We start from the raw sequence: 12,264 nt of genomic DNA, 5'->3' as shown, positions 1-12,264 counted from the left end.
TCCGGGATTCGCTTATCCCATTTTGATAATCTATGTGGTGTGATGTAGTCCATGTGTAGAATTCTAACCTGTGCTTCTCTGTGTGACACCGCTAATGTCGCTTGTTTTGTGCGCTTTAAGCTCTCTTTTATGTCTTGTGCTGTCAGTTTTGTTGCACAGTTATTGTTGTGCTTTGTTAGTATGTCAGCTAAGATCGAGGGTTCTTTTTGTTGTAATAGTCGAGTGTAGATGTGAGACAGTGAGAATGTCCCCGCCCGGAATAATGTCTGTGAGACCGCAAAGGGCGAGCAGCGCCTTTTTATGTTTCTGTCTTGGTGCACCGCAATTCTTCCCACCACTGGCAGTGTTTTTGGCACGCTTTGCATGACACCTTTGTGAGACTGCTCTCAGCATAAATTTTCAATATGCTTTGTCTAATTATTTTACATTTGGAGTGAGTTTTGCCTCGCTGATCTTGGCGTGCTCTTTCTCCTCTCCATGCTGTTTATTATTGTAAAGGTGATCGCTATACAGGCCTTTAGTTCTACATATGCATTGCTCCGTAGCGCCATTTTATTTCTTGTAGTGGTGCTCGCTAACAGAATGTCAGGTTTAGACATCTGGCCTAGTATAGGTGTTTTATTATTTTATATGTGTTAGGTGCTGGCACAGACGGGACTTTTACAGTGTGTGTGTAGAGTGTTCATGTGACACAATGCTACTGACTTGTTTCTGGGCAATACACTCAAGCAGTTTTGAGGGAGAATGTGTTATATTACCTGTAATTCTCCATGTTTATCTTTTTATGCAAGTAGGTCCACGTGATCTAAGTTCACCTTCTCTGCCTTGTGAACTGAAGGCCTTGATTTCAGATTCAGCAGATCCCTTACTTTAGTTCTGTCGAACTGTTTGTGGTTCAGTGTTCAGGTCATGACCCACAATCTCAGGGTTGCGAGTTGGAACCAACTTCAGCTCAAATTTCTAGGAAGTGTCATCCCTTATAGGATTTATATGGCCTTTATTCTTATCCAGGAGGTCTTCTGACTTTCCAGGTTTACTCTTGTTTCTCCTTTTTTCTAGAGAAGATCTAGTTTCTGGGGGAGATATTATTCTTGTAGCCCCCCTCAGGACAAGAATCCTATTCTCACCTAATCATGGTTCCTCTAAGGGTGGAATGTTCTGGCGTCTGGTTTCTCAGGTACCGTCCGTTTAGATGGAATCTATCAGACCCTTCCTTCAATTTGTCCAGAAGGATCAATTCTTGTCCTCTATTGCACATATCTATAAGATTCTGTTAGGATCTTTTCTGTTCCTTAATTTGCTGACCTTTTTTTTCCCCCTTTTTGTAGCTGTCTGATCTAGCTTTGCTCCAGGGTTTTTTACTCTGCTCTTTGTCAGTGGTCAGGATGCAAGGATTCTCGGTGGGCCCCTATCTGGCTGATATTGTTAAAGCTCCACCTTTCTCGTAGCGAGATCTTATCAGACTTTCTTCCATGTCCCCTTCAGGACCTTGAGTGGAAGATAGTGCAGATCTTCCTATGATCCAAGCTTCTGTCTGATTCTGTCCATTAGTGGGTCTCTACCGGAGGTTATACATCTTATTTTGTCTACCATATATATTCTTTCTTCTGCAACTTTTTCATGTGCTCAGTCAAGGATCGACCTCTTTCTTTTGATCGGCCTGGGCATAGATAGGAGAGATTCTCTCTCTGGTGTCTGTAAATCCTTCAGTCTCAGAACCAAGTGCCTTTGAGACCATCTTGAGAGATTGTGAGGTTTGCAGGTTTAGGAACCTGGTCGCTGAAGGAGTCCTTCCTCCCACTTATCTTCTGGTATTTAGTGCCTTTTATATGCTCTAACGTTATGTCCTTTTTTTTCTTAGATTTGGACATCATCATCTTTAGTGGCCTGCAATCATCAGGGGGGCAAGTGGAGATCCCTGGAGATGTGGGTCTTCCAATTGCCTTGTATCGGCCATTCTCGTCAAAATTTTGAAAGGCATTCCTTTCCCCAGGGAGTGGTCTCCGAGATGATAACTTTCTGGTAAAGGGGAGGTATGAGATAGACCTTATGGTTTTTGTTTTCTGTTTCTTGTTTTCTGTACCAAACTGCCAGAATACAGGTAGAGATCGAGAGATTCTCAGGGAGTGTTGGTGGATGTGTTTGCAGTTTCTTGGAGGCTCAGACTAATGTATCTGTTTGTTTTTTTTTTTCTCCGTTTGCAAGTGTTCGACTGCAGGCATGGTCGTGATGGTCTAGTGAAGTTGTCTTCATCTCCTCCGTGGAGGTTGTCCCTGCGAGTGGACCTTCTGACCCCAGGGCAGTTCCTTCCTCAATATCTTGATCTCTGAGGCCGACTGTGTGATGATTAAACGCTTAATACTGTCCAATGGAAGTTTTTTCTGAAGGGGTCTTTGCTATCCTAATTCAGGCTCATAAGTCGCTTACCTGTCGTATTGCCCACTGGGTATGGTGTACGTATAATGGCTTGGTGTGAGGAATGAGGTTTTCCTTGGCACAAGATTAAGTTCCTCTAATCTTTTTGTTTCTCACAGAAGCATTTGTCAACTAGTTCTCTCAAAGGACAGTGTTCTGCCCTTCCCCTGTTGTTACACAAATAGTTAGCACTTTTTCCAGATGCTCTGGCATTTGTTCAGGCTCTAGTTAGAGTCAGCCTGTGTTTAATCTTGTTACTCCCTTTTGGAGTCTTTCGGCTAGATTAGAGTTTTCCGTTAGGAGCTGTGCGATGCTAACAAGCAGTTTTATCTCACCGCTCACTTACCTGCAGCGCTGGTATTACGGGTTTTTACAAACCCGGCGTTAAAAAGGCAAGAGTGAGAGTAGAGCAAAATTGTGCTCCATACCGCACTCCAATACCAGCGCTGCTTAAGTCAGCTGTGAGCTGGTTACGTGCTTGTGCACAATTTCCCCATAGACATCAATGGGAGAGTCGGCTGAGAAAAAGTCTAACACTTGCAAAAAAGCAGCGTAAAACTCAGTAACGCAGCCTGATTGATTCCTATGGGAAATCGAATTAAGGTAGAAAAAAATCCTATTGGCTGATGCAATCAGCCAATAGGATTGAACTTCAATCCAATTGGCTGATTGGAACAGCCAATAGAATTCCAGCTCAATCCTATTGGCTGATTGTATCAGCCAATAGGATTTTTTCTACCTTAATTCATTTCCCTATAGGAATCAATCAGGCTGCGTTACTGAGTTTTACGCTGCTTTTTTGCAAGTGTTAGACTTTTTCTCAGCCGACTCTCCCCATTGATGTCTATGGGGAAATTGTGCACAAGCACGTATAACCAGCTCACAGCTGACTTAAGCAGCGCTGGTATTGGAGTGCGGTATGGAGCACAATTTTGCTCTACTCTCACTTCTTGCCTTTTAACGCCGGGTTTGTAAAAACCCGTAATACCAGCGCTGCAGGTAAGTGAGCGGTGAGATAAAACTGCTTGTTAGCATCGCACAGCTCCTAACGGAAAACTCGTAATCTAGCCGAAAGACTCCAAAAGGGAGTAACAAGATTAAACACAGGCCTGACTCTAACTAGAGCCTGAACAAATGCCAGAGCATCTGGAAAAAGTGCTAACTATTTGTGTAACAACAGGGGAAGGGCAGAACACTGTCCTTTGAGAGAACTAGTTGACAAATGCTTCTGTGAGAAACAAAAAGATTAGAGGAACTTAATCTTGTGCCAAGGAAAACCTCATTCCTCACACCAAGCCATATACGTACACCATACCCAGTGGGCAATACGACAGGTAAGCGACTTATGAGCCTGAATTAGGATAGCAATGACCCCTTCAGAAAAAACTTCCATTGGACAGTATTAAGCGTTTAATCATCACACAGTCGGCCTCAGAGATCAAGATATTGAGGAAGGAACTGCCCTGGGGTCAGAAGGTCCACTCGCAGGGACAACCTCCACGGAGGAGATGAAGACAACTTCACTAGACCATCACGACCATGCCTGCAGTCGAACACTTGCAAACGGAGAAAAAAAAACAAACAAACAGATACATTAGTCTGAGCCTCCAAGAAACTGCAAACACATCCACCAACACTCCCTGAGAATCTCTCGATCTCTACCTGTATTCTGGCAGTTTGGTACAGAAAACAAGAAACAGAAAACAAAAACCATAAGGTCTATCTCATACCTCCCCTTTACCAGAAAGTTATCATCTCGGAGACCACTCCCTGGGGGAAAGGAATGCCTTTCAAAATTTTGACGAGAATGGCCGATACAAGGCAATTGGAAGACCCACATCTCCAGGGATCTCCACTTGCCCCCCCTGATGATTGCAGGCCACTAAAGATGATGATGTCCAAATCTAAGAAAAAAAAGGACATAACGTTAGAGCATATAAAAGGCACTAAATACCAGAAGATAAGTGGGAGGAAGGACTCCTTCAGCGACCAGGTTCCTAAACCTGCAAACCTCACAATCTCTCAAGATGGTCTCAAAGGCACTTGGTTCTGAGACTGAAGGATTTACAGACACCAGGAGAGAGAATCTCTCCTATCTATGCCCAGGCCGATCAAAAGAAAGAGGTCGATCCTTGACTGAGCACATGAAAAAGTTGCAGAAGAAGAGGAATATATATGGTAGACAAAATAAGATGTATAACCTCCGGGTAGAGACCCACTAATGGACAGAATCAGACAGAAGCTTGGATCATAGGAAGATCTGCACTATCTTCCACTCAAGGTCCTGAAGGGGACATGGAAGAAAGTCTGATAGAGATCTCGCTACGAGAAAGGTGGAGCTTTAACAATATCAGCCAGATAGGGGCCCACCGAGAATCCTTGCATCCTGACCACTGACAAAGAGCAGAGTAAAAAACCCTGGAGCAAAGCTAGATCAGACAGCTACAAAAAGGGGGAAAAAAAAGGTCAGCAAATTAAGGAACAGAAAAGATCCTAACAGAATCTTATAGATATGTGCAATAGAGGACAAGAATTGATCCTTCTGGACAAATTGAAGGAAGGGTCTGATAGATTCCATCTAAACGGACGGTACCTGAGAAACCAGACGCCAGAACATTCCACCCTTAGAGGAACCATGATTAGGTGAGAATAGGATTCTTGTCCTGAGGGGGGCTACAAGAATAATATCTCCCCCAGAAACTAGATCTTCTCTAGAAAAAAGGAGAAACAAGAGTAAACCTGGAAAGTCAGAAGACCTCCTGGATAAGAATAAAGGCCATATAAATCCTATAAGGGATGACACTTCCTAGAAATTTGAGCTGAAGTTGGTTCCAACTCGCAACCCTGAGATTGTGGGTCCGATGACCTGAACACTGAACCACAAACAGTTCGACAGAACTAAAGTAAGGGATCTGCTGAATCTGAAATCAAGGCCTTCAGTTCACAAGGCAGAGAAGGTGAACTTAGATCACGTGGACCTACTTGCATAAAAAGATAAACATGGAGAATTACAGGTAATATAACACATTCTCCCTCAAAACTGCTTGAGTGTATTGCCCAGAAACAAGTCAGTAGCATTGTGTCACATGAACACTCTACACACACACTGTAAAAGTCCCGTCTGTGCCAGCACCTAACACATATAAAATAAGTAAAACACCTATACTAGGCCAGATGTCTAAACCTGACATTCTGTTAGCGAGCACCACTACAAGAAATAAAATGGCGCTACGGAGCAATGCATATGTAGAACTAAAGGCCTGTATAGCGATCACCTTTACAATAATAAACAGCATGGAGAGGAGAAAGAGCACGCCAAGATCAGCGAGGCAAAACTCCAAATGTAAAATAATTAGACAAAGCATATTGAAAATTTATGCTGAGAGCAGTCTCACAAAGGTGTCATGCAAAGCGTGCCAAAAACACTGCCAGTGGTGGGAAGAATTGCGGTGCACCAAGACAGAAACATAAAAAGGCGCTGCTCGCCCTTTGCGGTCTCACAGACATTATTCCGGGCGGGGACATTCTCACTGTCTCACATCTACACTCGACTATTACAACAAAAAGAACCCTCGATCTTAGCTGACATACTAACAAAGCACAACAATAACTGTGCAACAAAACTGACAGCACAAGACATAAAAGAGAGCTTAAAGCGCACAAAACAAGCGACATTAGCGGTGTCACACAGAGAAGCACAGGTTAGAATTCTACACATGGACTACATCACACCACATAGATTATCAAAATGGGATAAGCGAATCCCGGATTGTTGTGTTAAATGTAGATCCACGGCTCCATCATTTCGGCATTATTTCTGCACCTGTCCAAAGATCAAGAGGTTCTGGGGTCAATGTCAATACTGGCTAAAGATTACGTTTCAGATAGAGATAGTATTCACAGAGGTGGAAATTTTTATGCTGAAATGGGATGACGCACATAAGAGACTACACAGATTCCTCACATTATATACATTACTGGCTAGACAATGTATTCTCAAAAGATGGATAACTAGACAGGCACCGACAATAGCAGATCTAAAACACTTGTTGCTTAAACAACTTTTTGTGGAACAGTATGTTAGACTCGACACACAGGTTACGTCCCTTCCTACGGAAGTGGAGATTATTTTTAGATACATTGGACCCATCCATTCAGAGCCAGGTATTGAAGCCCTTTGCCCACTTGGAGGCAATGTTACAAACAGACTTAAGAGAGGGGAGACGACACACGGAGAATAGCGCACAGAGTCAGGAGCCTTTGGAAGTAATGTTGTTTTGAAAAAAAAAAACAGGGTGTTTAGATTGGACCTCCACACAAAAGAATACCCCCCTTTTTTTCTCTCTCTCTCTCTCTCTCTCTCCCATTCCTTCCCTTTCTTTCCCTCTCTATTAACTCCTCCTAACCCAAAATTAAGTACAGAAATGTCAATTACTAAATTGCTTATGGTTAATTGGTCAATTTGTAAATAGTTAGTTGGAAGTTCAAAAAATTGAAAAGCACCTTAAGGAACGGAGTGTACACTCATATGCAGACACCAGAGACATGGTTACTACCTTTTGGACTTGTTACTTCTGCAATGAATCATGGATCTTTGATCAGATATGCTGCATATTAAACTCATGTATAACTGCCTGCATAAAGAGATTACTGTCTACTAATTGTAAGATATACATGGAGATGTTGTATTTACTCTGTTTCCTTTAATAAAAAAGAATAAAAAAAAAAAAAAAAAAAAAAGGTGCTGCATGTAGAAAATTACTGTATAGAAAGGTAGGGGTCTCCATGAATCCCCGCTTCAGACTAGCAGCATAATGAAGGCGATCCTATAACAGATGCGCTCACGAACGTACCTGTACTGTCTACACTCCATAAGTCACACACACACAGACCAATAAAGGCTGAGTGCCCTAGGAATCACCTTAAAAATGACTAAAAAGAACAAAGCACGGTGACATTGTCCCCCTTAGCTCGGGAAGCCGCCACCACAATCTAACGCTCCCGCATAAATCTGCACCTTTCGACTTACCCCCTTAACTCCTCCCTTTGAGAGAACTTAGGGTACTGTGCCTCCAAAAAACCTTCCTATGGAAGACCTGGAACTCTCCAGTGTCTCCAGACGATAGGCCATCTGTAGCAGGAGAGAAAAAGGGACTTACCCTCAGAGGACTTCAGCCATGATGCAGTGACAGCTCTTCCAGGTCTAACAGCAAACACATCCACATCTGACAGGGACCTGAAGTAGAAATGAAAGCAGTGTAAGCCAACACTGGTTGTCAGGTGGGGGTGTTAGCACAGATTGCTGGAAGGAGGACAGAGAAGTTCCCTGTGATATCCAACAGCTACCAATACTCTTACTAAGAGGTTTACATGGATACTGTTAAGATTACTGAAGCTTTTACTGTATCTTTGCACTAACCACCTTGTCTCATCATTATATGTGGGTGTGTCTGGGTCTCTGTTACATCATCAGAAGCCATGTTTAGTTTAACTGATGAACCTGTTAGTAAAGAAGCCATGTGGTTGTGGCTGAATAAAAGTTTTACTGAAGCACCTGCTGCAGCGTCTCAGTGATATGTGCAAGAGACATCAGACACAAGGTAACAGCACACAACTGAATGTTCTAATCCTGACTACACAGAGAACATAACAGATACAGCATTAACCCCAGTCCTATATTGAAGGGAAACTACCCATTAAAGGACTTAATCCAACCTTCTTCAGAGCACCATCTTCGCCACCTCCTAGTTACAGAGGCAAATAATGACTGGGGGAGTATGGGAAGTGGGAGGGATACTTATAGCTTTGGCTGGGGTGTCTTTGCCTCCTCCTGGTGGTTATGTGTTGAATTCCCAACAGTAATGAATGAATTTGTGGACTCTCCATGCCACTGGAAAGAAAAGCTTAGCCTGGTACATAGAATTAAGCAAAGTGTGGAGTACCCCTGGCTTATATGGCTACATGCACTCCCGGCTTATGTGGCTACATGCACTCCCGGCTTATGTGCCTACATGCACCCCAGGGTGAGACACGAGGGCCTATAGTTTGTAGGAGGGTAACTAGAACAGTAGACAAATGCAAGTGACAGAAATAAACCAGATAACACAATTAGCAATAGAAGGGACAGACAGATTAATAACAACTAGACATGTGGCTACTGAAGATTTGCGGCTTCTGTCCTGGGCAGCAGACAGATGTTACACAAGCAGAATATGCGCCACACTGATAATTGCTGAGTGCGCTTGTGCGTGCCACAGATACCATATACAGCTGATCACTTTACCTCCACATTGTTATCTATTAACAATTTTATGCCGTCCAAGTCTCTGAGACTGTAGGAGATTAGCTCATGGTCATAATTCACATAGACTTTGCCATCTGTCAGACAGCCATCAATATTACACACCAACAGCTTCACCACCTTCGGATTGCTTTTTCCAAAATAACCGAACCTTAAAAAAAAAAAAAAAAAAAAGCCAGAAAATTTTTTTATGCTTGCCTGATAAATTTCTTTCTTTCCGGATATGAAGAGTCCACAACATCATTGAATTACTAGTGGGAATACCACTCCTTGCCAGCAGGAGGAGGCAAAGAGCACCACAGCAAAGTTGTTAAGTGTCACTCCCCTACCCACTCATTCGACCGAAGGGAAATGGAAAAGAAATAACACAAAGTTGTAGAGGTGCCTGAGGTTTAGTAAAAAAAATTATATAATATAATATATATATATATATATATATATATATATATATATATATATATATAGTTATAGTCTTAATAAAGGGTGGGGTCGTGAACTCTACATATCCGGAAAGAAAGAAATTTATCAGGCAAGCATACATTTTGATTTCTTTCCTAAGATATGGAGAGTCCACGACATCATTCAATTACTAGTGGGAACCAATACCCAAGCTAGAGGACACAGAATGAACAGGGAGGGAGAACAAGACAGGCAGGCCTAAACAGAAGGCACCATCGCTTGATGAACCTTTCTCCGAAAAGATTTTGAATTATTTGGAAAAAGAATGCAGAGAGAACCAAGTTGCAGCCTTGCAAATCTGTTCCACAGGAAGCCCAAGAAGAGGAGACAGCCCTAGTGGAATGAGCTGTAATTCTCTCAGGAGGCTACTGTCCAGCAGTCTCATAAGCAAAACAAATTATACTTCTCAACTAGAGGGAAAGAGAAGTAGCCTTCTGACCCTTACGCTTTCCTGAGAAACAAACAGGGCACAAGACTGGCGAAAATCCTTAGTCACCATAAGGTAAAATTTTTAGAGCATGCACAACATCCAAGTTGTACAACAGACATTCTTTATGAGAATAAGGATTGGGGCAGAGAGAAGGAACAACAATTTCCTGATTAATATTTCTATCCGAAAGCACTTTAGGAAGAAACCCCAATTTAGTACGAAGAACCGCCCTATCCGCATGAAAGATAAGGTAAGGCAAATCGCACTGCAAAGCCGAGTGTTCCGAAACTCTCTGAGCAGAAGAGATAGCAATAAGAAACAAAACCTTCCAAAATAGCAACTTAGTATCTATGGAATGCTTTGGCTCAAACGGAGCCTGCTGCAAAACTTTAAGAACAAGATTAAGGCTCCAAGGAGGAGCAACAGGTTTAGACAAAGGCCTTATTCTGACCAGGGCCAGACAAAAAGATTAAACATCTGGCACATCAGCCAGACGCTTGAGTAACAAAGACCTTCCTGGAGAAAAGACAAAATTCTAGGAATCCTGACCCTACTCCAAGAGTAGCCCTTAGATTTACATCAATAAAGGTATTTACGCCATACCTTATGAAAAATATTTAGAGTAACAGGCTTGCGAGTCTGGATCATGGTCTCAATGACCGACTCAGAAAATCCACGCTTAGACAGAACTAAGCGTTCAATCTCCAAGCAGTCAGCTTTAAAAAAACGAGATTTGGATGGCGGAATGGACCCTGATTTAGAAGGTCCTTCCTCAGGGCAAACCTCCAAGGCAGCCAAGAAGACATCTTCACTAGGTCTGCATACCAGATCCTGCGAGACCATGCAGGTGCTATTAGAATTACCAATGTACTCTCTTGTTTGATACAAGCAATAACTTGTGAAGGAGCGCAAACGGAGGAAACAGGTATGCTAGACCAAAATCCCAAGGAACTGCCAGAGCATCTATCAGAGTGGCCTGAGGATCTCTTGACCTTGAACCGTACCGTGGAAGCTTGGCGTTCTGCCAAGACGCCATCAGATCCAACTCTGACACCCCCCATTTGAGGGTTAACCTGGAGAACACCTCCGGATAGAGAGCCCACTCCCCGGGAGGAAATGTCTGTCTGCTCAGGAAATCCGCTTCCCAGGTGTCCACTCCAGGAATGTGGATGGCAGATAGACAACAATTGTAAGCTTCCGCCCACTGAATAATCCGTGCCAGCTCCTTCATGGCTAAGCACTCAGAGTTCCTCCCTGGTGGTTGATGTAAGCCACTGAGGTGACGTCCGATTGAAACCTGATAAACCGGACTAAAGGCAATTGAAGCCAAGCCATCAGAGCATTGTAAATCGCTCATAACTCCAAGATGTTTATGGGGACCTCCGAAGAAGCGCATCCACGCATGCGCGAAACGCGTCAGGCGTTCCTAACTGTGACCCTACATACCTGTACCTGTTTGGTCTTCTAATAAATTTATGATTTCCAGCATTTCCACAGTGAGCAAGCGTACCTCTTTCTTTGCCTGCTTGTTTATGGGGAGAGCAGACTCCTCCCGAGTGCATAGTCCCTGTGCCTTTAACAAGTCCCAGACTGCTCCCCAGCCTAGCAGGCAGGCGTCCATGGTCACAATCACCCAGAAATGTCTCCGGAAGCATGTACCCTGAGGCAGATGGTCCTCAGAAAGCCACCACGGTAGAGAGTCTCTTGTCGACTGGTCTAGATCTATACTCTGAGACAGATCCGAATGGTCTCCATTTCATTGTTTGCGCATGCATAACTGCAGAGCTCTCAAATGGAATCGAGCAAAGGGAATGATGTCCATGGAAGCAACCATCAGACTAATAACCTCCATACATTGAGCCACTGATGGCCGAACAGTAGACTGAAGAAATAGGCAAGAGGAGAGAATTTTGGATTTTCTGACCTCCATCAGAATTTTTTTCATAGATAGGGAATCTATTATGGTCCCTAAGAAAACCACCCTTGTAGCTGGAACAAGGGAACTCTTTTTCCAGATTCACTTTCCAACCGTGGGAACATAGAAAAGACAACAAGATCTCTGTATGAGAGTTTTCTTGTTGAAAAGATGGCGCCTGAACCAATATTTCATCCAGGTATGGCGCCACTGCAATTCCCCGAGACCTGATCACTGCCAAGAGAGCCGCCCAGAACCTTTGAGAAAATTCTGGGAGCTGTGGCAAGGCCAAACGAAAGAGCCACAAATTGAAAGTGTTTGTCTAGAAATGCGAATCTCAGGAATTTGTGATGATCCCTGTGGATGGGAACATGAAGATACACGTCCTTCAGGTCTATGGGAGTTATGAACTGACCCTCTTGGACCAAAGGAAGAATGGAACGAATGGTTTCCATTTTGAAGGACGGTACCCTGAGAAACTTGTTGAGGCAAGTTAGGTCTAAAATGGGTAGAAAAGTTCCCTCTTTTTTGGAACCACAAACAGATTTGAATAGAATCATAGACCCTGTCCCCTTACTGGAACTGGAACAATAACTCCTAGGGAGGAAAGTTTCTGAACGCAGTTCAAGAATGCCTCTCTTTTTACCTGGTCTGCAGATAATCTTGAGAGGTGGAATCTGCCCCATGGGAGGTAAAGTTTTGAACTCTATTTTGTAACCCTGAGATACTATGTCCACAGCCCAA

General features: G+C 43.3%; 1 protein-coding gene across 1 annotated transcript in view; it reads right to left on the bottom strand.

Annotated features, from left to right (window-relative positions):
* Positions 1-12,264, bottom strand: part of LOC128664282 (N-acylneuraminate cytidylyltransferase) — a 238,183-nt gene that overhangs the window by 173,607 nt on the left and 52,312 nt on the right. Inside the window, exon 6 of the mRNA XM_053719115.1 lies at positions 8,699-8,867. Coding sequence (XP_053575090.1) covers positions 8,699-8,867 — 169 coding nt within the window. The remainder of the gene's footprint in view (positions 1-8,698; positions 8,868-12,264) is intronic.

Source organism: Bombina bombina, chromosome 6 (genome assembly GCF_027579735.1).
Source record: "Bombina bombina isolate aBomBom1 chromosome 6, aBomBom1.pri, whole genome shotgun sequence".
NCBI classification, from domain to species: Eukaryota; Metazoa; Chordata; class Amphibia; order Anura; family Bombinatoridae; genus Bombina; species Bombina bombina.
Note: the sequence above shows the minus strand (reverse complement) of the source record. Positions and strands in the feature narration are given on the sequence as shown.